At 41.0% G+C, this 22,907-nt stretch overlaps 2 protein-coding genes across 2 annotated transcripts in view; both read right to left on the bottom strand.

Annotated features, from left to right (window-relative positions):
- The window catches only part of LOC129867114 (protein NLRC5-like), a 29,129-nt gene extending 20,517 nt beyond the window's left edge, over positions 1-8,612 (bottom strand). The window contains exon 1 of the mRNA XM_055940303.1: positions 6,401-8,612. The gene's annotated coding sequence lies outside the window, so the exon portion shown is untranslated. The remainder of the gene's footprint in view (positions 1-6,400) is intronic.
- A 105-nt stretch (positions 8,613-8,717) lies between these two features.
- On the bottom strand, positions 8,718-19,430 carry LOC129867115 (homocysteine-responsive endoplasmic reticulum-resident ubiquitin-like domain member 1 protein). The gene is made up of 8 exons (XM_055940304.1): positions 19,028-19,430; positions 18,710-18,787; positions 18,044-18,121; positions 16,283-16,452; positions 15,994-16,104; positions 13,016-13,354; positions 12,025-12,133; positions 8,718-11,833 (listed from the first exon to the last, which is right to left on the bottom strand). The coding sequence occupies exons 1-8, from the start codon at positions 19,181-19,183 to the stop codon at positions 11,657-11,659; spliced, it is 1,218 nt and encodes a 405-aa protein (XP_055796279.1). The 5' UTR covers positions 19,184-19,430; the 3' UTR covers positions 8,718-11,656.
- Positions 19,431-22,907: the final 3,477 nt, after the last annotated feature.

Raw genomic sequence — 22,907 nt, 5'->3', positions numbered from 1 at the left:
CCACTCAACACACCCTGTAACTCTTCTGAAGTCAAATCTCGTATACCCAAATAGTTCTCTGTAGCTGCCACCACAGCATCTATTTTCTGTAAATTACGTTCCATTTCTGCGGTACAGTTGATAACCATTGCTATGAATGCTAAGAAGTAAACATTACTGAAGCTTAAATCACTTGCTATTTGGGGTTTTAGGCTGGGTTTCTGTACAGCACTTTGTGACATCAGCTGATGTAAGAAGGGCTTTATAAATACATTTGATTGATTGATCACTCGTTGGCCTATCCCTCTGTGCTGGCACAGATGTACTACTCACAGGGATCCTGACCAATCCTCTTCTACTTTCTTCACTGCCTCAGCATACGACACCTTCTGCACTACTCTGACTCAAGCCACCTCAACCTGCCTCTCTCGCATCGGACACTTCCGATCCGCAGCAACATGGGCACCTCTAGAGTTGACACACACAACTTTTCCACCGAAACTACACAATCCTCTATCCCATGCCCTCCTGTGTAACAGTATAACTTTAAACCGTCCCCTCGCCCCGACACGGGCGCGAACCAGGGACCCTCTGCACACATCAACAACAGTCACCCACGAAGCGTCGTTACCCATCGCTCCACAAAAGCCGCTGCTCTTGCAGAGCAAGGGGAACCACTACTTCTAGGTTTCAGAGCAAGTGACGTAACTGATTGAAACGCTATTAGCGCGTACCTGCTAACTAGCTAGCCATTTCACATCTGTTACACTCACCCCCCTTTCAACCTCCTCCTTTTCCGCAGCAACCAGTGATCCGGGTCAACAGCATCAATGTAACAGTATAACTTTACGGCGTCCCCTCGCCCCGGGCGCGAACCAGGGACCCTCTGCACACATCAACAACGGTCGCCCACAAAGCATCGTTACCCATCGCTCCACAAAGGCCACGGCTCTTGCAGAGCAAGGGGAACCACTACTTCTAGGTTTCAGAGCAAGTGACATAACTGATTGAAACGCTATTAGCGCGTACCCGCTAACTAGCTAGCCATTTCACATCCGTTACACCTGCACACTTCCCACATTTGGAATCTCCCTCCTACAAACTGCTGCGACATGACCATAAACGTTGCATCTGAAACACCACAGTGGGTTCGGCACAAAAGCTCTAACAGCATAACTGATATATCCTAACATTACTTTGTCGGGTAAAGACTCAAAACTCAAAAGGACTGACAGTGACTCCTCTGTTTCATAACGCTCACCACCGGATCTGCATCTCACCAAACAGCGGGCATCACAAATACCAGGAATCTTTAACTTCAATTGCTCCATCTCCACACTTAATGCTTCCCCAGAAATCACTCCTTTCAATTGTGCTCTGTTCCAAAGTGCAAAGCAAGAAACAGATCTTGACCCAAGTTGCGTGACACGAAGCACCCGCTCCTGTTGATCAGAAGAAACACACACAAATATCACTACAGGTTACCTTCACTGATTCAACTGTACCCAACTCCTTTATCACCAACCCTGAAACAACAAATGGATCTGCCAAAAGGCAAGGATCAATTTTCTTCAAAAATGTCACTCCTACTGGACCAGATTCCTCATCATGTCCATTGATGCACCACACCTTCCATCTCACTTAACTCACTCTCCTTCACTTTCATTTCACCTCCTTCACTTGATCTGGAGCACAGCTCACTTTGTTTGCACTTGACTCTTCTTCAACACCCAATCTCCATTTTTATCGCCATTTCCTCAAATTCAATTCCAACCTCAGTTTTCCTCATTTTCTTTAACCTTTTCTTCCTCTTTTTTTCCCCCTCCATTCCTCAGAAATCCACCTTTCTGTGTCCCTGTCCCAATATTCCTCTTCTCCGGACATTGCTTGTGGCCCGGTGAAATTCCGACATAAGATCTCATAATGGTCCTCCTCTCCTCGGAAACTTGTCTTCTTTGGGCGCAGACATTTTGAGAGAATGAGCAGTGGCCACACTGTGTATCCTACCGCAGAAGAGTTTTAGTATCTGCCACACCACGTTGAATCAGCTGTTGTATTGTCAGAGGAGAAAATCATACACACATTAAAAAAATATGCTACTTATCCTTTATCTATAAAATGTCTTACGCAATAGAAGTCCCACTCAACCTGAAGGAATAAGCTACTAAAACCTTTTGGGGTGCATTTCAGTACTGGATCACATATAACAATGTGGTCTCAGAGTATTTTGTATTATTCTGTACATAAGTCTGAGACACTCCATTTATGGTCACTTAAGTAGGGTGGTTGGTCAGATAACGTGAATGTCTAGCAACCTAAAGGTTGTGATTTCAAATCTCATCATGGACAACTTTTCAACTCCTTACTACTTTTTAGCTACTTTGAAACTACTAAGCATGTTAGCTAACCCTTCCCTAACCCTAACCCTTTTAGCTAACCTTTCCCTAACCTTAACCCTTTAACCTAACTCCTAAACTTAACCCTAACCCCTAACCCTAAAGGCATCAGCATGCTTCAGTTCGGCTGATCACACACTCCCTTAAAATACCTTCACTTGAAAAACGAGAAAGTCAGCAATAGTACTGTTTGTCCATCTTGAGACGCCGTAGCCAATACACACTTCCTCAAAATAGTCGGAATTAATCTAAGATATCTCAAGAAATCTGTCATTAATTTAGAAGTTTTTGCAGAATAGATCTTATTTGCGCAATATTACATTTAACTAAGATGTTTGGTGCAGTATTTCTCAATAAAAAATAGTATGAAAACGAGTTGTCTCTCATTGAATGACAACAAAGACTTTATTGAAGAATGACTACTGTTGACCAATCACCGACGAAGGGGCTTAGACTTCAGCTCCGAACTTCGGCTTGCCCCCCGAAAAAAAAATTGTGCGCCCGAAAAGCCAAAAACCCCTCACTGAAGTCCAAAACGAACAAAAACGTCACAAAATGTTGTCATAATATATGCACAAACTCTTCTGAACTGTTTCGGCTGGGAAGCATGCGGACTCCTTAACCCCTAGCTTAGCTAACGTTAGCGAGCTAGCTAGCATTAGCCAACTAGCTAGAATTCGTAACATATTGTACGTTTTGCAAATTCGGGATATATAATACGAACTGTAATTCGTAAAATGTAAATAGAGAATAACACAAAATGCTCTGAGACCAGGTTGTCCCACTGGGAACACCATGTCATTTCAACATGGAGAATTGGTTAATATTTGGTAGATAGCCTATGTTGATCAATGAGATTCCAACTTATTTTCACCCACTCAAAAAGACAGCCAAAAATGTGTTGAATTCCGAATGTGTTATCACTGCTTCAACCATCTAAAAGCTCAACCAAATTCCAAAGAAAAAGCAATGCCTGATCTTTCGTTTAGTTGTCACCTAAATATGTTATCAGTGCACTTTCAACCATTTCAAAGCACACCAAAGTTCAAATGGGAATACAATGTCAGATATTTTGTTTATTTATACAACAATTTAATGAGTCATCAATTTGCTTGATCTAATATCACAACTAAATTACCTGGGTTGCAATTTGTAGAGATTACATTAAAGCACATGGTGCAGGTGATCAATACTGTTTGAGATTCTGTGTAGATTATTATAGCAATTGTGAAGATTTCCACAGACCTGAGACCCTGAACAAGCACACCTTCTATAATTACATAAGACATTTATTGTTACAGTAACCTCAATGTGTCCATGGATGAGTTACTCATTTTAAGGTTGAATAAATACTGTTACATTAGTTTGTAAGATACCCTTAATATTAGGTTATTTACTGTCTTACAAAATAAATATTGAATTGTGTTTGGTTGACAACTACAACATTAACATTGAAAGGAGATGTATCTACTGCTTGTATAGTTAGATCTGAGCAACTGGCTTAATCCTATTCTTTTACTTTTATTTTGGTTGAGATGTAGACGAGAATCCAACATATAATTTGTTAACAAGTTAATAGGCTATTTACCGTATTGCAAAAGTGCTATTGACTTGTTTAGTTGTCAACTCAACCAAATATCAACTTTTTAATGAGATTTATCTTCTGCTTTGATAGCTCCATCTGTGCCACTGAGTCTGGCTTTAATTCCAGTTTGTCTACAAATTAATAATTGATATGTTGGATTCACATCTCAATTTCAACCAAAAATCTATGTTAAAGAAAAGGACTAAATCAAATCAAACTTTAAATGCACTTTAAATACAGTTTGATTTGATTTAATCCTATTCTTTTACTTTTATTTTTGTTTGAGATGGAGATGTGAATCCAACATATTTATTATTAAAATTCCATTTGAAATCAACCTAAGCTTGAATCCCTAAGCCTTTTAATTTCAAACAAGCACATTTTTGCCCACATTCACTCTCCTCGCTGCCTCTTCTCGATTACCTTTGACCTTTTTCAAAAGGAGGTGAGAGAGGGTGGAGAAGAGGGGATGCAGGAGTTGAGCAAATCTAATTGAGTAAAGGCCAATGAGACATATACCACAGATAGAACAATGAGACAGATATTTCACCAGATGTATAAATGTGAAGCATCCGCTTGGCGTTTCCACTCACTACCAAATATGGTAGTGAGAGGAAGCCCAGTGGACGGCAGTGGGAGAAGATGGAAGGAGTTGGATTTTTGACAGACATTCTGCAAGTGTTCTCATCGATTAAACATTTGATCTCAATACAGCTTTCTGTTCCCAAAACTAGTCTGTTGTGAGCAGAGTGGACTACGTTTTGTAGACTTTATCCTTTGCCAAAGTCTTAAAAAATAGTTTTGTTTATAAGGAGTGTAAAGGTGAATTGAGTTATTGCACACGCGCACTTCCCAGAGTAAGCGTTCCCTAACGGAAATATGCAGATGTGTGCTATAACAGCCCAATAGGATCTCGCTAGCTCGTGCTTGGCTCTGCCCACCTCCTTGCTTGTTCTTCCCATTATTTGTTCCCATTCCAAACAGCAGGGTGTGCTCTTTTTCTTATTTTAAACTTCCCTCTTATGTCACTCAACTGGCTTTTAATAACCAACTTCACTGTGAAGGTGATAAAGTCTGTAAACAGCCTCTTCAGCCAGCCAGGTCTACAGACAGAATGTAAAGCATAGGTTTTGTATTTTATGCAGCAGTTTTACTTTTCTTGTCGAAAAACAGAGAGTACTAGTCTGTTGTGAGCAGAGTGGACTACGTTTTGTAGACTTTATCCTTTGCCAAAGTCTTAAAAAATTGTTTTGTTTATAAGGAGTGTAAAGGTGAATTGTGTTTTTTGACAAGTGTAATATATTGCACAATTTTCTCTAGGTTTCATGTTCACGTTCACTCACTCTTTGTCTCCCTGCAGCAGGAGATTGAGCTTGTGGAAGGTGAGGTAACAGACTGAGTGTCAAGATTGTCAATGTCGTTCTCCTCCTCAGATGAGGAGGAGCATGGATCGGACCAAGATGCAGATTGGTAATTGTACATGTTTAATGTAAACCACAAGAAAATACTACAAAATACAAAACGTGACTAACCTCAAACAGTCCTGTGTGGCCCAAACACTGACACAGGAAACAAACACCCACAAAACACCAGTGAAACCCTGGCTGCCTTAGTATGACTCTCAATCAGAGACAAACGATACACACCTGTCTCTAATTGAGAATCATACCAGGCCGAACACAAAACCCCACATAGAAATAGAAAACCTAGACTAACCCACCCAACTCACGCCCTGACCAACTAAAACAAATACATAACAAAGGAAAACAGGTCAGGAACGTGACACTGAGGTGTCAGTGGCAACTTTCTCTTTTCCACAATCTGAGACATAGAAAGACTGGTCAGTGCCAAGAAATACATTACAACACATCACAATAAAACTGTGTTTATAAGATTCCTTTAAACTCTTGAGGAGAATGAGAATGAGAGTGAACATTGAAAACTACTAAAACAATGGACAGAAAAATCTACTTACAAAGTTTGGGGTTTATGCCGAGATCAATATGTGACTCAATTTCAAAATCTACTGAATGTCCCACGTTGACACTGCAAACAGTGACACATGGCAGTGTCACCAGCACACAGTTATCTAAGGTCAACATACAAGCCTTAGTATTAAAGCTAATACTCAACAAAACAGTTCAACTACCAAGTCAGTAAAATCTAATGTTTTTATTCAAACAAAAACAATGCAATAAGGAAGCTATAAAGCACTTTCAGCATCAGGTGAGAGAGAGAGAGAGAGAGAGAGAGAGAGAGAGAGAGAGAGAGAGAGAGAGAGAGAGCATGCACAGGACTCCATGGCAGTGTGAGACAGAGAGAGAGTAAGAGAGAGAGAGAGAGAGAGAGAGAGAGAGAGAGAGAGAGAGAGAGAGAGAGAGAGAGAGAGAGAGAGAGAGAGAGAGAGAGAGAGAGAGAGGAATAAAGTAGTCATACTCACAGACCCCTGCTGCAGAGTAGGTCAGCCTACAGACAGCCCCAGTGAATCTGTATGCAGAGACAGGATTCAGACAGGAGCGGGATATCCCAACCAGGCCCAGGAACAGGAGCAGGACTGGGAGTGTCATCAAACACCTATCCATCACACAAGCAGCTAAATTAATACTGACTTCAAACTGGAACCCAGAGCTGTGTAGTGTCTCCTCAGAAACTTGCAACTGATCCAGGCTGTGTTGAGCATGCCAAACAGACAAGAGGAGGAAGAGGGAGGGAACAGAAGACACCTCCAGGGAGATGGGGGATGGATTGAGGCTAATCTTTGAAAAACTAAACATCACAAAACTGCCCCAGTAGGCTATAATTGGGCCTCAACCAGGCCAGAGTTGAAGTCTGAGGATTTGGTTGTTTTTTTTTGTTGCGTGGTCTTTCTGTCCCCAGGCAGCTACTTCTGTACATGTGAGGTAGGGTTATTATAGGACAGTACATAACAGAGATGTACCCCCAAAAGATTATAGGGCACATTCTCAGAAACTCCCATACCATCCAGTGACAGGAATGCCAGTATTGACTCAGACCCATCATGATGAAACTATAGAGAACCAATTAGTCAATTTAACTTCCTGAGAAAATATGTACTTTCCAGTAAATAAGTACACGACATATATGAGTAGTTGCAGAGTGGACTGGGTCAGAGGGAGCAAGTCTCTATGGACCAGAAGTACTAGCTGAACTCTCTAGCCTCAGCTAGCCTGCCTGGACAACTCAGAGGAAGCAATGGGGAAAAGGAGTGAAATGTACAACAACCCCACACGGTAAACACAGAATGCAGTTTGCAAACCCCACATTTCTCCAACAGGTCAATGAACTTTGGATTGCAAAAGCTGTAGAGTTGGAGTGGAGGAGGGTTACCCTTGTGAACTTAAAACATTTTCATGAGATATGCTAAGAAAATTAAAAACATATTTATCTGAAACAAGCTTGTGTTATTGAGTAGTGTAGATGTGATATAGTATTTGTTCTGTTAGTTGACTAGTAAATTACTGTTTCTTAAGAGGCAATCCTTTTAAATAAGTACATTAATTGCATCTATTAATGCAAGTCTCCATAAAATATTTATGATATAGTAGCATCCCCTAAACAGCTGTTTTACCAAAATAAAAACAAAAAGACAAATCAAATTATACGCTAATCCCAATTTGACACTAAATTACAATTAGTGTATACAGTGCATTCGGAAAGTATTCAGACCCCCTGACTTTTCCCACATTTTGCTATGTTACAGCCTTATTGGGAACTGGGAGACTAGTCAAGATCGAGGGAAAGATGAACGGCGCAAGTACAGAGATATCCTTGATGAAAATCTGCTCCAGAGCACTCAGGACCTCAGACTGGGGCGAAGGTTCACCTTCCAACAGGACAACGACCCTAAGCACACAGCCAAGACAACGCAGGAGCAGCTTCGGGACAAGTCTCTGAATGTCTTTGAGTGCCCCAGCCAGAGCCCGGACTTGAACCCGATCGAACATCTCTGGAGACACCTGAAAATAGCTGTGCAGCAACGCTCCCCATCCAACCTGACAGAGCTTGAGAGGATCTGCAGAGCAGAATGTGAGAAACTCCCCAAATACAGGTGTGCCAAGCTTGTAGCGTCATACCCATGAAGACTCGAGGCTGTACTTGCTGCCAAAGGTGCTTCGACAAAGTACTGAGTAAAGGGTCTGAATACTTAAGTGAATTTAATCCGTTTTTATTCTTAATAAATTAGCAAACATTTCTAAACCTGTTTTTGCTTTGTCATTATTTGGTATTGTGTGTAGATTGATGGGGGGGGGGGGACAATTTAATCCATTTTAGAATAAGGCTGTAACAAAATGTGGAAAAAGTCCGAGTCTGAATACTTTCCAAAAATAATCACAATACATATTTTTGTCATCTGTATAACAAGGGAGCAAGTTTGCTATGCATGACTCAATTTTGTTTTTAGACGGACACAGCAGTCTGGCCTAAGCCCCACACAACTGCATGTTCCTGTGTTTACCATAATTCAACTTTCATAGTCATATAGCACTATGAGCATCCCAGAATTTAACCCAGATGAAAGCAAGCTTGCATAATAAGATATGTTTTGTAGTGTGCAGATGTGATCGTACTTGGTAACTCTTGCATTGTTATATTTTTTAAAAGAAAGGAATGGCCAGCCAGCGGTTCCAGTTGATTGGTGTTCATTCTGACAATAGACACAAGGAAGCACATTCGATGTGCAGGACCACTCTAGGTTGATGGCTGCAGATTTGTGATTGATTGCTTGCATTTCAATATCAGATTGGGTATTTTTTTTATCAAACATCTTTACAATGACAAAAAGAGTACAAAATACAATAAATGTGACGGTACCTGACGATAGAAACAAGGAAGCACGTTAGATGTGTAAGACAACAGTATGTTGATGGCTGTAGATTCGTTACTCGTTTGGAAATAGCAGGGAGCTAAAGCGACCGTTAAAATTAGAGCATGCTAGCTAACTCGCTCTTACAGCAATTACATGACCAATATCTAACAGGTAGCGTACACATACAGTACCAGTCAAGTTTGGGTTTTCCTTTATTTTTACTATGTTCTATTATCTACAATAATAGTGAAGACATCAAAACTATGAAATAACACACATGGAATCATGTAACCAAAAAAGTGTAAAACAAATCTACATTTATTTTATATTTGAGATTCTTCGAAGTAGCCACCCTTTGCCTTTGACAGCTTTGCACACTCTTGGCCTTCTCTCATTCATGATGAATGATTTCCCAACAGTCTTGAAGGAGTTCCCACATATGCTGAGCACTTGTTGGCTGCTTTTCCTGCACTCTGCGGTCCAACTCTTCCCAAACCATCTCAATTGGGTTGAGCTTGGGTGATCATGAAGGCCAGGTTATCTGATACAGCACTCCATCACTCTCCTCCTTGGTCAAATAGCCCTTACACAGCCTGGAGGTGTGTTTTGGGTCATTGTCCTCTTGAAAAACAAATGATAGTCCCACTAAACGCAAACCAGATGGGAGGGTGTATTCCTGCAGAATGCTGTGGTAGCCATGCTAGTTGAGCGTGCCTTGAATTCTAAATAAATCACTGAGTGTCACCAGCAAAGCACCCCCACAACATCACACATCCCCCTCCATGCTTCACGGTGGGAACCACACATGCAGAGATCATCCGTTCACCTACTCCCTTTCTCACAAAGACACGGCAGTTGTAACCAAAAATCTCAAATTTGGACTCATCAGCTCAAAAGAGACATTTCCACCAGTCTAATGCCCATTGCTCGTGTTTCTTGGACCAAACAAGTCTCTTATTATTGGTGTCCTTTATTAGTGGTTTCTTTGCAGCAATTTGACCATGAAGGCCTGACTCACGCAGTCTCCTCTCAACAGTTGATGTTGAGATGTCTGTTACTTGGACTCTGTGAGGTGCAATCTGAGGGGCAGTTAATTGCCGATTTCTGAGGCAGGTAACTCTATATGAACTTATACTCTGCAGCAGAGGTAACTCTGGGTCTTCTCTTCCTGTGGCGGTCCTCATGAGAGCTAGTTTCATCATAGTGCTTGCTTGTTTTTGCACCTGCACTTAATAAAGAAACTTTCAAAGTTCTTAATTTTCCAGATTGACTGACCTTCATGTTTTAAAGTAATGATGGACTGTCATTTCTCTTTGCTTATTTGAGCTGTTCTTGCCATAATATGGACTTGGTCTTTTACCAAATAGGGCTACCTTCTGTATACCAACCCTACCTTGTCACAACACAACTGCTTGGCTCAAATGCATTAAAATAAGAAATTCCAGAAATTAACAAGGCAAATTAATTGAAATGCATTCCCAGTGACTACCTCATGAAGCTGGTTGAAAGAATTCCAAGTGTTACAGTATAACTTTAAACCGTCCCCTCGCCCCGACACGGGCGCGAACCAGGAATCCTCTGCACACATCAACAACAGTCACCCACGAAGCGTCGTTACCCATCGCTCCACAAAAGCCACGGCCCTTGCAGAGCAAGGGGCAACACTACTAATAGGTTTCAGAGCAAGTGACGTAACTGATTGAAACACTACTAGCGCATACCCGCTAACTAGCTAGCCATTTCACATCCGTTACACTCACCCCCCTTTCAACCTCCTCCTTTTCCGCAGCAACCAGTGATCCGGGTCAACAGCATCAATGTTACAGTATAACTTTAAACCGTCCCCTCGCCCCGTCACGGGCGCGAACCAGGGACCCTCTACACACATCAACAACAGTCACCCACGAAGCGTCGTTACCCATCGCTCCACAAAAGCCACGGCCCTTGCAGAGCAAGGGGCAACACTACTAATAGGTTTCAGAGCAAGTGACGTAACTGATTGAAACGCTACTAGCGCATACCCGCTAACTAGCTAGCCATTTCACATCCGTTACACAAGAGCATGCAAAGCTATCATCAAGGTAAAGGGTGTCTAGAAGAATCTCAAATATAAAATATATTTTGATTTGTTTTACACTTTTTTGGTCACTAAATGGTTCCATGTGTGTTATTTCACAGTTTTGAGGTCTTCACTATTATTCTACAATGTAGAAAATATAAAAAATTAAGAAAAACCCCTTGAATGAGTAGGTGTGCCTCACCTTTTGACAGGTACTGTACATAGTGAACTCCTACACATTGCAAATATGAAAATAGAATACAGTAATTTCAGAACGTGGCCTACCACCTGAATGTCAATATCAAACTGGGAAGAATTTAAGTTTGCGATCACTTCCTATCTGCAAACATGACCAATGGCATAACAACTTACTGATATGTAAATTTAACCAACCAATAGGAATACACAAACAAAATACAGGTTTCTGCAGTGTCAAGTGGAAACATAACCAACCCTGTTACACAGACAATAGAATAATATTTACATTTTTAGTTCCAATACTCATTTACAGTATATACAAGCATTTGGCAGCGAGAAGTGTATGTACTATACTGCATATACAACCATTTGGTCACTATCATAAGGCAGGAAGTGCCAAATGAACCACCATATCCCTAAACACACACAACAGACTACAGGCAGGGATTTGTATGCATTGAAGCCCTAAATCATTCAGGATTTCTCACAAAATGTCCAGGCATCTACTATCCAGAAGTCCAAAGAGGGAGGACTTCCCGTGACAGAGAGGCATGTCTAATACTCAGGTTAAATTCAGCACCAGTGTGCCCCCTGCTGGAAAAGTTGATAATTCAGTTAACCACTGCTAGGGCCTCTGGGACGAGGGAGGCAAAGAAGGCTTTGAAAAAGATCCAGGCAGTCCAAACGATGGACACCCTGTGTGGAGGCACCAGCACTGCAGTCAGGGGGTGTGGTTCATCAACCTCAGCCTCCGCCCCGGCCTCCTCTTCTCCTGCAGGGTCCTCCGTCTGAGAGAAGAGGAGAAACTGTTAGCCCCACCGCCAGAGTTAAGATATAAACACACCAACTCTGTATTTATTCAACACTGTTACTGAAACGCTACATGCTGTGTGATGAATGTTACTACATAAGGGCAGTAGCTAAATGCCTTGTTATAAAGCTATCTCTGTTATCTCCCGCCAGAGAAAACGTGTCTTACAGGTGGAACTGGGTTCCTGTCCTGGTGGTTCTGGATAACCTCGGGGACCTGGTTGTTTGGACCTCTGACCAGGGGCCTTCTCCTGAAGGGGAACCAGCCTGCTGTGTGCCTGAGAGGAAGACAACAGGGATTAATAATGTAGATCTGCATTATTTTTCTTAAACTGTGTGTTTTTTACACAGTCATATCATACAGTCAAAGTACACAGGATACATGTTATTTGTGACTACATCTTTATTCACGTGGTGGTGAATTTCATGTTATTAATGGTTAAGAACAGGTTGTGCAAAAAAAGAGGCAGTACCAACTCACTGATATGATAATAATGGAAACTCAGTTTACATTCCCAGGACCAGTCCAACTAACAGATAATGAACATTTTCTTCTCATCCTTTTTTCTATTCTGGTTAGAGCCAGTTTGTGCTTATCTGTGAAGGGAGTAGTACACAGCGGTGTACAAGATCTTCAGTTTCTTGGCAATTTGTCGCATGGAATAGCCATAATTTCTCAGAACAAAAATAGACTGATGAGTTTTAAAAGAAATTTCTTTGTTTCTGGCCATTTTGAGCCTGTAATCGAACCCACAAATGCTGATGCTCCAGATACTCAACTAGTCTAAAGAAGGACAGTTTTATTGCTTCTTTAATCAGAACAACAGTTTTCAGCTGTGCTAACATTATTGCAAAAGGGTTTTCTAATGATCAATTAGCCTTTTAAAATGATAAACTTGGATTAGCTAACAACTTGCCGCTGGAACACAGGGGAGATGGTTGCTGATAATGGGCCTCTGTACACCTATATGCCGTTTCCAGCTACAATAGTCATTTAGAACATTAACAATGTCTAGAAAGTATTTCTGGTAAATCTTATGTTATTTTAAATGGACAAAAAACAAATGTTTTTTTCAAAAACAAGGACATTTCTAAGTGACCCCAAACTTTTGAACGGTAGTGTAAGAACAAACAAACAGCCACATAACCAGCAAACTCACAGGTACATAAGGAGAAGGCTGCTCATGACCAGGACAAAGCGGCTCAGGCTGGAGTAGAAGTAGACGATACTGAGGAAGACACCCAGACGTGCAGCCGTGTACACCCAGTCAAGCCAATCCCGATCGATATCCTCCTCATCCTCCATCACAGGTCCGCCCTGGGCGTTCATCCGCAGGTTCTGATTGGCTGCTCCCGGGTTGATGAAGGCAGCGTCCTGTGCATTCTGATTGGCTGGCAGGGCTGCTGGGATAGCGGCTTGGTGGGGTGCGACAGGCAGGGATGGGCCGGCGGCTGGGGCAAAGGGGGCAGAGGCTGCTGCTGCTGCGTGGGCTGCATGGCTTTGGGACAAAAGACAGACACGGTCTAAGAAAAACACACTTCAAGTATTTACCCTGCTTAACCTCCGCAAATATCTAATTAACATAATGCAAAAATCCCCAAGAAAATGTGTCTTTAAGCTAGACATGTTTTTTTTGTTGCATGGGCTGCTTCTCAATCCACCCCATCTGCCGATATCACCCTAGACTGGTGTTTGTCAGACCATGAGACATCCCGAAAATCGTTCTTCTCAAGACAATGTCCGTAGCGTCAGCACAGTTTGGCCTACAAACTATTCTATTGAAATATGAGACTCTCACGAAAACGACAGTTCTAAAAGACACCCACAAGCATCACAAGACTCATCTGAAGTTGGTACAGCCTCTTCTGCCAACTTCTGTCTGTAGCATCCAAACGGTTTGGGCTACACACTAATATGACATCTCAGTGGAAAGCTGACTCATACGAACACGATGGTGTTCTGTGTTTTGCTCTAGGACACCCACAAGCCTCACAAGACTCGCCTGAAGGTCCCTGGTACCAGTTTTTAAAAATGTATAGAAGTATCAGTCAAAAGTTTGGACACACCTACTCATTCAAGGGTTTTTCTTGATTTTTACATTGTAGAATAATAGTGAAGACATCAAAACCATGAACACACATGGAATCAGATGTTCAACAAATCTAAATATATTTGATATATTCTTCAAAGCAGCCATCCTTTGCCTTGATGACAGCTTTGCGCACTCTTGGCATTCTCTCAGCCAGCTTCATGATGAATGATTTCCCAACAGTCTTGAAGGAGTTCCCACATATGCTGAGCACTTGTTGGCTTTTCCTTCACTCTGCGGTCCAACTCATCCCAAACCATCTCAATTGGGTTGAGGTCGGGTGATTGTGGAGGCCAGGTCATCTGATGCAGCACTCCATCTCTCTCCTTCTTGGTCAAATAGCCTTTACACAGCCTGGAGGTCTGTGGGGTCATTGCCCTGTTGAAAAGCAAATGATCGTCCACTAAGCGCAAACGAGATGGGAGTGCATATCGTTGCAGAATGCTGTGGTAGCCATGCCGGTTAAGTGTGCCTTGAATTGTAAATAAATCCCAGAGTGTCACAAAGCACCCCCACACCATCACACCTCCTCCTACATGCTTCATGGTGGGAACCACACATGCAGAGATCATCCGTTCACCTACTCTGCATCTCACAAAGACACGGCGGTTGGAATCAAAAATCTCAAATTTGGACTCATCAGACCAGAGGACAGATTTCCACCGGTCTAATATCCATTGCTCGTGTTTCTTGTCCCAAGCAAGGCTCTTCTTATTATTGGTGTTCTTTAGAGTGGTTTCTTTGCAGCAATTTGACCATGAAGACCTGATTCACACAGTCTCCTCTGAACAGTTGATGTTGAGATGTGTCTGTTACTTGAACTCTGTGAGGCAGAGTGGCTGCAATCTGAGGTGCAGCTAACTCTAATGAACTGATCCTCTGTAGCAGAGGTAACTCTGGGTCTTCTCTTCCTGTGGCAGTCCTCATGAGTGCCAGTGTCATCATAGCGCATGATGGTTTTTGTGACAGCACTTGAAAAAACTTTCAATGTTCTTGAAATTTTCCAGATTGACTGACCTTCATGTCTGAAAGTACTGATGGCTTGTGGTTTCTCTTTGCTTATTTGAGCTGTTCTTGCCATAATATGGACTTGCTCTTTTACCAAATAGGGCTATCTTCCAGGTGACTACATCATGAAGCTAGTTGAGAGAATGTCAAGTGTGTGCAAAGCTGTCATTTTTTTATTTTACCTTTTACTAGGCAAGTCAGTTAAGAACAAATTCTTATTTTCAATGACGGCCTAGGAACAGGGGGTTAACTGCCTTGTTCAGGGGCAGAACGACAGATTATTACCTTGTCAGCTTGGGGATTCGATCTTCGATAAGCTCGGGGATTCGATCTTTCGGTTAACCAGTAGGCTACCTACCTGCCGTCATCAAAGCAAAGGGTGGCTACTTTGAATAATCTCAAATATATTTGGATTTGTTTAACACTTTTTAGGTTACTACATGATTGCATATATGTTATTTCATAGTTTTCATGTCTTCACTATTATTCTACAATGTAGAAAATTGTTAATAATAAAGAAAAACACTGAAATGTGTAGGTGTCCAAACTTTTAACTGGTACTGTACATAGTTTAGTGCCTAAAATGTGGGGATAAATACATGTAAGAAATATATATATAACTTCCTGATCTTTCTTATATCTCTCAGATATAGGACAGACACTTCAAAACAAACTTCCTTTTACATTTTTGGGGGACTTATTCCATGTAGTGAATCTGTTTTTCAATGCGTTTCTATTGGCTAATAACAGTAATGCCAAATTCAATGTCCCATCGAATCATTTTTGTATATATCTTTTGATAACTTAATGGGTCTTAAAATTCAACAGCTAAATAATCCTTGGAATGACCATCTTAAAACCCTTCCATATGTTAGCTTATTATTTATTTATTTTTGGATCAGAAAACTTGTGGGGCCAAATAAAACCCGCCACGGGCCAAGTTTGGGAACCCTGCTCTAGAGGGTTAATAATATGCTATGGCAGAACAGTAGGAAGTCACATAACTAAATGTGATAAAATGCTTGTGATTGAAAACTTACTACTGCATGTAGTACTGGCGAGCATACATGTGCTGCAGCCAGAGAAGCTGTTGAGGGCTGTAGAGGGAGTAAGTGGGGAAGGTTGGGTTTGTCATCTCTGCTGCCACTAGCCTAGAAACACAGGATAATAGCAGTGTGAATTACATGTCATGTCAGACTGAAGGATAGACCAATGTAATGCATATAATCTCTCCAAGCAATATAACTTTTCATAAAGCAACACAAGTAATAGATACAGTACTAATACCACCAGCCTTATGCAAAGAATGCACCAGTCTTGTTAACTCACGTTGTAGTGCCAGGCCATGCAGCTGCTGGTGGGTTGTGAGAGGGGGCAGGGGAACTGCGCTGTCTCAGTTCTGGTTCAGTGGGCACAGATGGAGCTGGGGAGGCACCCTCTGGGTTCTGACCGGTAGGCATGGCCGATGTTTGTGCCTCTTGCTGCTCTGATTCCCTGACCTGAATCAAAAGTGAGAAATGGTGTTACACCACAGGTGTGGACATTAGTGGATGCTCCTCAGAGAATTTCTGAAAAATCAAAAGTATTTTAAAAAATTACATTTTTGGCTAGGAAAGATTTTTTCCTCTGTTCACAGACAGCTGATGTGTTGTGCACTTAAGTCCACAAGCGAAGGGAAAAGGTGAGAGGAGGAGAGCGTGTTGATGCGAGAAGGAATATAACGAGCAAAGTCATCATGCTGTTGGTATGTGGCTACTATGAAAGTGAACTGTGTTTGCGTGTGATCAGGGGTGTTTTCTTTCCACCAATTCTGATGAAAACCTTAAACGGAAGCAAACGTAACAGGGATAAACATATCTGAATTTGTCCAAAAGAAACTCTCGTTTGCAACTGTTGGACTAATGATTACACCCTAGAAAAGCTAGATGCAGGCAAGTGTATGCAAGGTGGTATTGAATGTGTCTGTCTGTCACCTTGACTACTCAAACATTTCTCTTGACCTGTGTGCACCTACATTGTTAACCTTCATTCATAGGATAGGTTGTAGCAACGTCATGATGGGTGTAGGGAAAATTTAAGTATGATGTAGTAGTCTAAAGCTATCGATATTACATTGGGTGAATGGAATATGAATGACAGAATATGATTGACAGTTATCCAATATGCTGAAATAAGGCCATGCTCATTAAAAAAAATACCATCCTACCTCATCTTAAAAGATACTGACAAAGTGACAACAGAAACCATCACAGTAGACTAGAGGATTCAAAATAAAAAATTTGAATAGTATCTTGCCTGTCCTTTGTTTTCAATTGTTCTAACGTGAAAGGTACTTGGTCCTGGTTCTTTAAACTGCACTTGAATATGTATTGTATGATTGTTTGCATACCATTACCAATCTGAAAAAAGCTTTTTACAAAATTGATCCCTCACAGACATGTCTAGACCCATTTGGCACTAAAATACAGGAATATACTCTCACACAATTTTTTTAAAAGTTATGTGAAACCCCCAACCTAGCTATTTTTAGATCTAGCTGCATAGCTATAAGCTGCAGTAAAGTTTCAGAGATGCAAAGTTATGGTCTCCAGAGAATCCTAATGAGAGCAGTTGTGCACCTGTCTCCTGCTACCCACTGAGCTGGGACTCCTCTTTCCAGAGAACAGAACAGACTCGGCTGACGCATTCTCAACCACTGAATGGGGGAATAATTGAGACAATTTTTGCTGATAGGGCGTTTTGGCTTATCAAATGACTCCTTATCAACTGTGTGAGGTGGCTTTTTCCTATGCTGAATCTGTGGCTTTGACTGTCCTTTGTCAGCTCTGGGAGCTCCCAATTATAGCTACTAGTTAATATTCATGAGGTGTGCATGGCTTCTAAAGGAGAACACGAGGGAATCACTGGCACAGCAGAACTAAAAAGTTTCATCATGGTTTGGCACAATATCTTAGGGAGCAACAACTAAGCCATTATTGACTGATGCTATTAAATGAGTAGATTTAAAATAGCTTCACCTAAGACTACATCATAACCTTCACATAGAATCCAGTCACAGTTTGAGATAGGGTTCCATATGGGGTACTTTACCTTTGGTCTTGCTCCTAGCGGACCTATAGGCTGAGTCCTTACTGCACACACCAGGTGCACAGTGGGTGTTAGGTCCGTCTGTGAAGACATATACATACATGATAAGATACACCAGACAACATAAACCACAGTAATATACATGACATCCATTCTTGGCACTGGACATAGAGGGACACCCATTCAACCTTTTAAATAAAAAAAATTACAACAAAAAATGGCTGTTGAAAAATCCTGTAAGAAAAGTAGTGAACTGAGTGGTCAACATCTGATCTGAAGTTTAGAAAAGGGGTTATGAGGGGCTTATAATAGGCTTGAACTCCAGGGTTGTCAAAGTCCAGTTTTCAGTCTGGGTTTTGTTCAACAATAATGATTCTAGTATTGTGATTAATTGATAAAACAGATAAAATATACAAACTGTTCTGCACAGTTTTAAGTCACGGCAGTAATACTAAAACAACTAAGACATGTTTCGCAATTAACGGAGTTCAGGTATTTGTGTGGGCTGACTGAATCCCTGATCTAGGCACATTATGTTGAATCAGTAACAATATATTTTTGACATTTGATTCCTGCAATCTGACCAGATGCTTGAAACATAACTCAGTATGTAGATAGAGTTCTGAGAATATGTCTAATTGTTAGATAGGTGAACAAGCACACATGTACCTTTCTGAAAATATCTCTTACATGCAGGTGGTCTGGGAGCAGCTTGCCAGAGTAAATTAGTCTCTGATCACTTTCAGCCTGTGGGGGAAAGGGGGACAGATGTCAACACAAAACACACACTGACAACAACCATGATTAATACACACAACTATACATAGCCTAGCTAGCTAACTTAACTGTTTGGCTTGAATGATTGTTATTGACAGTAGCTAGCGTCACATTAGCTGACAAGCTTCCCTGACCTATATAACTTGGCAAGGACTTGCTAGCTTGCTCTGGTAACGTTAGCTAGCTAAGTTAACTATTACATTCACTCACCGGCTTGTTTGGGTACATTCTCGACAAATGTGTCTTCAACTCTTTCACTGTCCAATCCATGTCAACTCCTTCAATCGTTTGATCCCCGTGGGCTTGATTAGGTGTTTTTATCACAAGCTTAATTGTTTTTTGTCTAGGAAAACCAGTATTGTCCATGTTTATTTTCTTGTGATCTCTCCCAGCGCGATTAAGTAGTAGCTACAATGTAGCCTCTTAGCTATCAAGTAATAATATTAACGGAGTGAGTAACTACAGTATCTGATCATCTGAAATGTCAGAGATACAAAGTAGCAATCAATTTCTTCACCCGAAAACTTTTTAGTTGAAATGAGGAAGTAGTTGACATAGCCCGTCGCGTGAAAAGGAGTGTTGTTTGGAAATACATTGTGGCTTGATGTGATTGGCTAACCAAGGCTCGTGATCAAACGTGGAGGCTCGTGGAGCATTCTGTACTGCGCATGCTGTGCAAAGATTGTGATACCAGCTTCGAAGTTACACTTCCCCAAGTAAGAGTTACATCAGTCATATTTTAATATTTTGCCTTGGCCTGTCCAAATTATTTTCCACATTCAAAAGACAGAAACATTTCATTAGATAATTGTGCTCTATACTATACTTATCAAACAAACATTTTGTGGGTTCCGGTTGAACCAAAAATAACTATATTTTGAAAGTTAGGCTTCTTAGAATGAACATTGAAACGAGCATTATGATATAGGTGTTCTTTCAAGGGATTACGCAATACAAGAAGCCTAGTTATCACTTTAATCTTTGTTTACAAGTCAACATTTTTATAAAAACACTGGATTTTTTTCACTGACAATTACAAATACACACTGGTGTTACACTTCAAAACAGTCTATCGTCAAGCATACCATCAACAAAAGGTTATATTCTATTGCATAGTGACGATAATGACAACAATGCTTCTGCTACTGATGATGACGTTAAATGTAATCACATATTTCACAGATGGCTAAAAAGTCTGCTGATGATAATGAAAGAAGTGAATTGTCATGACCAGAGCACTTCTACCAGAGAAAATCAGACATATTATCACCAGCGCTATGACAATACTATTTTCCTTGGTTATTGGGTGATTTCATTAAACATAGTTAGAACAGGGATCACTGACATTAGAAGGTGAGCATATGCTCTTGGTTTCCCCTCACCATTAAGAGGGTTCAAGTCACGAGTCTCCAGCCAAGCCATGCACAGAACACTGGGATATTGCCCTCTCCTTCCCACGGGCATGGTTCTGTCAATAAGCCCACTCTTGACGCCCACTCTTGACACCCACTCCAAATGGGAACTACAAATGTGGCTCATGCGCACAGTGCAACAGCACTATAACAACATCCTTCTTCAGACACCCACATACAGTTTGAAAACTCCCAGTTAGGGGTATCATCTCATGAAAGACCAAGAGAGTAATCAATCTCATTACCTGTTCATGTGGGAAAGTATACGTAGGACAAACAAAAAGAGAATTAAAACAACGCATAGCTGAACACCGCAGCTCAATCACAGGTAAGAACATTGATAATCCATTAGCAGCTCACTTTGTTGAAGCTAACCATCCTATCTCCTCCCTCAATTAGACAGGCATTGAGCATGTTACTCCATCAAGGAGAGGTAACATTGAGATCCTACTACAAAGGGAGGCTTACTGGATATCCTATCTAAAAACATTGCCCCCTAGTGGTCTGAATATTGACTTTGATCTCAGGTCCTTATGAACAATTCTCTCTTTAATGAACCAATCTTATAAATTGATATATTCTTTCTACAGTTTATCAGCGTACACCTAATATGTTCCCCCTGTTGATGATGCTTATTATACATTATGGTTGAACCAAAAGATTACATGTAACAAAATGTTTTCATGAAATAGGAAACAATTAAATATTTATGTGAAATTGAATTAAACAATGTATGTTGATGCTAATATTATGTACAATATTTAATTATGTTTCCATATGATAACAATAGCCTAATATATTCAATATGCTATAAACACATTTTTTTTAACATTTTCACTCAATTCATTCTTATTAACTTAATAATTATGACACACCCCTCACTATTGTCATTGGTTGCACTGTTTGTCTACATAACCTGGTTTATGCATTCATGACATTACCTTGAAGGCACAGTGATGCTGAAACGTTGGTGATCTACCCAATAAATTACTAGGAGTTTATATATGGAGTGTGTGACTCTATTTTTTATAGCTCTGTCAATAAGAGAACATAGCTCAGTTATCACTCCAATATCCCTCTCACCTTTATGGGCTTTGCAATGGGATGGGGTGGGTTGAAGTCAGTGAATGCAATAAAAACATCTGTTTTGTAAATACAAAATATGTACAGAACAATCATGGCTGCATCCCTTGAGTAATCTTGGAGAACCTCGTTCAGACGAATCTGTTGAAGGGTCTGCAGCAAAAACACATATATGGAGGTACAGTAAGCAGAGAACAATGATACTGTCAAAATTCCAAAACATGTATTCTACATCTAGCTATGCTACAATTGACATTTTGGCAATAGAGTGGTCCTGCCCTTTGGGCCCTCGAATCCCAGTTAATGATCTTATTTCTCTCCATCTCCTCACCAGACACAATCCTGCTTCATTTGCATGCCCATCCTTCTGGTCGGTGTTCAGCTTGTAGGTCCATATCAGATCCTCAAACCTCCTCGCACTGTCAGCGAGGCAGATGGAAGTGTCTCAACAGAGCACTGACCTGCATGAATTGTAAATCGATGTCGATGAAATTCATAGGGTTTAATCACTGTGCAACTCAATCAAATGTATTTATAAAGCCCTTCTTACATCAGCTGATATATCAAAGCGCTGTACAGAAACCCAGCCTAAAACCCCAAACCTCAAGCAATGCAGGTGTAGAAGCACGTGGCTAGGAAAAACTCCCTAGAAAGGCCAGAACCTAGGAAGAAACTTAGAGAGGAACCAGGCTATGAGGGGTGGCCAGTCCTCTTCTGGCTGTGCCGGGTGGAGATTAACAGTACATGGCCAAGATGTTCAAATGTTATCAACTGAACCCTTACATAAGAATAAGACAATACAGTGCTGAATAAGACACAATGATAGAGTAGAGAGTGAGTGACAGGGAACCATGCTGTTCATGTTGTGGTCGTCCATTGATATCAGGCAGCACTTTGACGTCATGGAAACAAAGGCAGAACTTGCCGATGAGGGCCATGACTATAAATGGGACACAAAGGACATGCTCAGTTTAACTATTCAAAGGAGGGGAAAGGCAAAGGGCTATTCTGACAACATTACATAATGTCTCTACCGCCTAGTATGACCCTAACCATGCTACACTCACTCTTTCCTTTGCTCCTCCCTTCGCTAGGATGTCTCCGCCCACAAAGACAAGTACCTTGCACCTTACCCAGCACTTCTTATGTGTGAGCAGGTAGGGAATTAACAACGTCTCAACAGCCTTAACTTTTACCTTTCACACATAACATTGACCACTTGATATGCCTGATATGACTGTGACATAATTCTATCCTATGTTATCTCTCTGACTTGTGGTACTTGACATTTAACAACATTGTATGATTTATGACCACACATTATCAGTCTGATTATGTTGTATATTTTGAGATTTGTGCATGGGCACAATCCAATTCACAACAATAAACTCACCATCATCGAACAGCCAGTACACATCAATGGTATTTTCCCCCTGCTTGGACTAACACACAGTATGAGGCTGAGGCTCAGTCACCATGGCATCAGGGTCTACTGTAACCAAGACAACATCCCTCTGTCAATACTATTAAAAAAAGAATGAACGTCATAGACCACAAACTGTATACTCTGAATGTTATCATACATAAATAAAAAA

The sequence above is a fragment of the Salvelinus fontinalis genome, chromosome 12, assembly GCF_029448725.1.
Source record: "Salvelinus fontinalis isolate EN_2023a chromosome 12, ASM2944872v1, whole genome shotgun sequence".
Classification (NCBI taxonomy): Eukaryota; Metazoa; Chordata; class Actinopteri; order Salmoniformes; family Salmonidae; genus Salvelinus; species Salvelinus fontinalis.
This window is presented reverse-complemented; position numbering and strand designations above follow the sequence as displayed.

Bases quoted from the DNA above. Each gene is read 5' to 3' on its own strand.
- LOC129867115 (XM_055940304.1), bottom strand. From the start codon at position 19,183: ATGGACAATACTGGTTTTCCTAGACAAAAAACAATTAAGCTTGTGATA. The intron at 13,355-15,993 runs GTAAGTTTTCAA...TTTGTCCCAAAG, and splicing joins CGCCAGTACTACATGCAGTA to CCATGCAGCCCACGCAGCAG. The intron at 11,834-12,024 runs GTAAGACACGTT...CTCTTCTCTCAG, and splicing joins ACAGGAACCCAGTTCCACCT to ACGGAGGACCCTGCAGGAGA.